The sequence below is a fragment of the Barbus barbus genome (assembly GCF_936440315.1).
Source record: "Barbus barbus genome assembly, chromosome: 38".
In the NCBI taxonomy this organism is placed as follows: Eukaryota; Metazoa; Chordata; class Actinopteri; order Cypriniformes; family Cyprinidae; genus Barbus; species Barbus barbus.
In genome coordinates, this window is record NC_136716.1 from 16,483,263 (window position 1) to 16,488,769 (window position 5,507).

A 5,507-nucleotide genomic window follows, 5' to 3' on the forward strand; every position below is an offset into this window, starting at 1 on the left:
AAAAACATAATAATAAAAAAATGGTAGGCTCTAAAAATATTTTATTAAAAAATAATTAACTTTAAAGAATAAGGGGTGTCCAAACTTCCGGCTTGATGCATTTGGTTTGATCTTTCTTAGTAAAGACAATATAAAACGACAGTATGAAACACAGCATTAAAAGACATGCTGTCTCATTTCTGGTGAAAAATAGATGACTTTTCTCTCTCCAAGTTGACCTTAGCCTACACTTCTGCGCGTGCCCCTTCCTCCCTATCAGTTTCTGAATGAGCGTCTCTGCCGAAATCCCTCCCACTTCGTGTAAGCGCTAAATTATCTTTTTTTTTTTTTTTTTTTTTTGCGAAACCTGTGGTACTTTAAAAAGGCAAGCCTCTCACGAAGAGAAGAAAACCGGTCCGAGTTTGCCCGCTGAACGTGTCGTTCTCTATTCGAGTATGCAGGTGTCTCTAGCGCTCGTGCAGTGCGGCGCGCGGCTGTTGCTGCTGCTGCTGCTACAGGGATGTTTCACAGCTGCGCACGGATGGAGAGCTTTAAAAAACGATGCTACAGAAATTATACCAGAACACACGGAGGACACGAATAGACCTGAGGAGCAGATACAAATTTCTAATAACAACACAATGAACCGAGCTAAGAACGGAGGAAGGAGGTCATCAGCCAACTCACGTACTTATGGTAAGTAAAAGGAAAATATATCTAATTAATAGCACTGAGCTCCATCAGAGCACCAACACAAACATGTACTAGTTAAAATATAATAGAACATGGATTTTTGTTTAAAGATTATTTGTGGGCTATTTTCCCTTAAAATCGGACCGTATCAATCAACAGCAAACATTAAATGAATCTACCAATAGATTTTACTTTTATTTTTTTTAAGTTAATAACCCTCCAGGTAGCCTAATTGCATTAGTTTACTTAGTTATTTAGAATTTTATTTAAGCTATTTTAAGCAACGACTTAAGTAAAAGTTATATTAGTGATTTGATATTTTATGTAAATAAGTACAGCTTGTTTTAAGTAAAATTAAGTATTTATACATTTTAACACTCTCAAGGAATATGCGTATTTTAGTAAGTGTTTGCATGTTTGCAAGTTAACAAAATTTGGGTACTGTGTGTTATAAATGTGTGTAAAAATCAAATAAAATTAGACAATTTCCGCTAGATATGTCTGTTATTTAAAATGGACCTTTGCAACTGAAAAGTTCATGGGGTTTATCTCTCTATAATGAAATTTGCTCTTATAATTTCTTTATAACAGATTTTTTTTGCCGACCACTGACTTTGTGAATTCGCTCTTTATAGTGTAAGGTATATACAGTATGTAGGCTACACATAAAATCATATACTTGTGCGAAACAATATTCCTGTATTGGCTCTACATGGATATGGCCGCTTTTAAACAAAAGCTTTATAGTAGTTCAGAAAGAATGCTTGCCGTTCCACCTTTTCACCAGTGATGCACTAACTTCGATAACCCCTTGTTTTGTTCCTATATCCCCAATTTTACATAATTAGACAAGGTCTGCCTTTCCATAACCATTGCAACAGTATGGTTTCAGGGCAGTTGAAAATGTGAGAAGTTATTCTAAGGGGTAATTTCTTCAGGGTATTGCCTTGATAGAGAATGACTCCCACCTGTGGAAAGTAAAACTACTGTGAATTCAAACCTAGTCTATCAACATACACTGTGTGTGTGTGTTTGTGTATGTTAATGTCAGAATTAAGAAGAAATCTCTTAGAGCTTGTTTCCAGAACACAAATCAAGACTTTGGAAAAAACAAGTGTGTTTGAGAAATTGGAATGTCTAAATTTATTGATAAATAAATACACAGATTACTTCAAAAAAATAATAACAAGCGAACCTCCACGAACAGCGTAATGAAATTATGACAATAACAATAAATAATATATAATTATAAATATATCTAATTATGTCAGTGGACACCCCATAAGGATGTTGTGTTTCAGCATAAGGAAACAGTTATCAAGCCAAGCACGTACGTTATACTCGCTCGTTAGGGGGTGGAGAAAGATATCACACTCTGCTCTTGAAGGGGTGACGTGTGGTGTAGTTTCTCTGGTGGTCAGTGTGGGGTCATGTTGAGATATGTTCATCTTCCTCTGGCTCTCGTCCTGCTCCTCATAAAACATCAGATCAGGTTTTCTGAGAACCAGGGGAGGCAGAACCTGAACTCATCACACACATAAATCCTTTGTTCTTCTCCATGAGGGGAGCTGAAGAAGGAAACAGATCTTTCCAATCTCACTTTCATCTCTTCAACTGACACATTAAAAGTGAAAAATTTGTGAAGTTTAAGTGAGCTTACTCTAAATTCAATCTTACTGCAAAAGTTCTGATTGTAGTTCACATGCAATCAGTCCTTTCTGTACAGAACAATCTGGTATGATTTTTAGTGTCTGTGGGTTTCTAATTGATTGGGATTCTCATCAATTCCACCCTCAATCAAGAGCATATCTATTACTTCGCTAGCCAAATCCAAACCAGATTAATAAAAAACATATTGTACCAATATTAAAAGATTTTATCATGCATTTCCTTGTTGGCTGGACACACAACAACTTTTTTCTGGGAAACTCGACAAAACACACAAAGTCATTTTAGGAAATTTACTTAATGCCTGTGTATATAACAAAACATGAAAAAAAAAACAAATCTGTTTTGTGTATTGTAGCTGTGAATAATCCCAAACCCATTATGTCATACAGGCTATAATAAATGCCAGTTCTGGTAGCTGTGTATTATTTAAGATGCATCCCTAAACATTTAACTAATTTGTTTGGGTTCTCCTCTCTTTCCCAGGAGCCTCTGAACTAAGCTGCCGGGAGCTGCGTTCTAACCGCTTCGTAACCGATGGATCTTGCCGCAGCGTCAAACCTGTGAAAGAACTTGTGTGTTCTGGTCAATGCCTTCCAGCTCACTTGATGCCAAACTCAATTCTAAGGGGAAAATGGTGGAGAAGCAGCTCATCCGATTACCGCTGCATTCCCGCTCACTCCCGCACCCAGCGGATACAGCTCCAATGTCCTAACGGATCAAACCGGACATACAAAATCCGAGTAGTCACGTCTTGCAAGTGCAAACGCTACACTCGCCATCACAATCAATCGGACGTCAAGGAGTTGTCCTCCAAGAAGCCACGACGCAATAAGAAGCACCGTAGCAAAGTGCCATCTGTCAACAGCAATTCGTACTGAGGGGAAACATGAACTGATACAGAGACTCTCTCTTGCACACATACAGACACACCTATATGCATATGTACCCATATTTCAGAAACTGCAATCCTCAGCTAAGGGAAGGAATAAACGCATTAGCTTTTAACAAACGTGTTGGCATCCCAACAAGTTTCCAATGTATTTCAGATGTCTCACTGTTTGTATGTGCTCTTGAGCCGAAATAGTCCCAGTTTGATCACAGAATGCCAGCGGACTAATGGACGCTTGAGTAAAAGACGTATGCTGTTATGTGAGTTTAGTTCAGGGAATGATGATATTCTGAGGAAGGAGGAATAACTCCATATATTCTTGCCCAAGCAGTTCATTTCGAGTTTGAAGTTCATTGAAAGGGTAAGCTAACTACAGGAAAGCACGCTGAGCGCTCAACCAATCCACCAAGCGCTCATGTGAATGTTTGTGTACCAGATTTGTCCTCCTCTTCTGGGACTTGGAGCAGCGTATGATTTGACCGCCCAGCCGTGTCGGGCCCAAAAGACATGCCGCTGCTGACAGATCGCTGAGGCCCAGAATTCTTAAACTTGGTCAATTTGACCAGCCCACAAGTCCTCTTGATGGGCTGGGGAGCCGAGCCAGTCACCATGTGAGTTTCTGCAAGAAACTGATCGGAACTGGCAGTTACAGAGAGTTCGAAAAGTTGTGTCAAGAACCGCAAACGATATTCCTGTGACTTGTCCTAATTACCAAATAGTTCCATTCCTGTTTTTAGGATTTGAGTAATAAAAAGCCATTTCCTCTAGATATGGTCAGTTCCTGTTTGTTAGAACACCCTAAAAAGAGGCCCACATGTGTGCAAGAATCTGCAGCAATTCCTCCCGGGCAAAGAACCTTTCTGCACCCTCCTTCAATGGAAACCATTTGGAGATATTCAGCTATCTGCAATCGCTAGCAGGTTACCTACATCCATTACTGAAGACTTCAGCAAAGATGTCATCCTTCCTGTCTCGTGACCGGAAAAGAAGAGACAAATAAATGAACCAAACTTTGAAATTGTGGTCTGGATGTTGATTTTACACATGATAAAGTGATAAGAGAATGCCAATTGTTCAACATTTTCTGCTCGTGACTTCCCGCCTTTTTTTCCCCAGATCAGTGCTGATAATACTTGCTTATTTTTCAATTGTGTATTTGAAATTGCAACTGGAAGGGATTTTTATAATGTAAGCAGACTTGTCATGAAAAGCAACTTGTACATACTGTACCTGTGTGGTCTCATTGAGTGGCATCCTCCTCCAAAGAATGGATCCCCACTCTCTGTCCGACCAAAAGACTGTTACAAAGAATGAATTGCGTATTTATTTTTTTAAATTTCATCATTTAAATTATTTATGCAATCTTTTGTAGAAAATAATAGCCATTATTGTACTATATGTAATTATAGTGAATTTCATAACGAAAAAGAGTACATGAATAAAGTTAAGCAACATATATATGTGAAAAGAAGTGTGTTTGTTATCATTCTTGTCAGACTGCTTTGACAGATCCTTTCTCCTCTTGGGCCGTGCCCGCATGCTAAATCCGTCCCTCAGTGAGCCCTCTATAAACAATATTCCACAATTAGGAAGTAGAGGCTTTGTAGCACTTTGGAATGTCTAAAACACCTTTACAAAAGGTGAGAAAAGGAAAGAATCTCCTCGTCAGACAGGAACAGTACAGTCACAACAGAAACAGCTCTTTTTATCCGGTATAGTGAACTCAACCCACAGGCCTCCATTCATCTGTTTGTTTGTTTAAGCCTGCAGGGTCTGAGCCATAGATTGACAAGGAAATGTGTATTGGCGGACTTATTTTAGTCCTTCTAATCTTGTCTGTTGCACACTTGAGTGCTTCCTCATGATGACATTCTCTGTATTAGTGTAAATGGGTCCAGGCTGCTCAGTACACAAACTACATGGAGTCATTATGCTGTAAAACAAACACATTTTCTTTTCATGTATGTTTGAAGTGTTTATATACTCTTATATTGTGACTAAAATATGAAACATTCTCAAACTAAATGACTTTCAGTTCTTGTTCTACTATAAAACATCTATTGAGAACATGTTTGACTGCAGATCTAATATGATTGTCCCAAATTCATGGCCACTTGACATGCCATGTTTTCGCACAAAAGTAGCTGGCAGGCAGAAGCATTTCCAAGTAATTCAAAAACAAGTGCTTGAACGTGTCACTTGAGTAGTTCCTAAATAAATTGATGCTGACAAAGCATCTGAACTGAGTTACAGCCCCTGTTTGCAGTCGTTGCTC

At 38.7% G+C, this 5,507-nt stretch overlaps 1 protein-coding gene across 1 annotated transcript; it reads left to right on the forward strand.

Moving 5' to 3' along the window:
- Window positions 1-356: 356 nt before the first annotated feature.
- On the forward strand, window positions 357-5,297 carry LOC306857658 (sclerostin-like). The gene is made up of 2 exons (XM_079397694.1): window positions 357-675; window positions 2,827-5,297. Exons 1-2 carry the CDS (start codon window positions 435-437, stop codon window positions 3,219-3,221), a joined length of 636 nt encoding a protein of 211 aa, XP_079253820.1. The 5' UTR covers window positions 357-434; the 3' UTR covers window positions 3,222-5,297.
- Window positions 5,298-5,507: the final 210 nt, after the last annotated feature.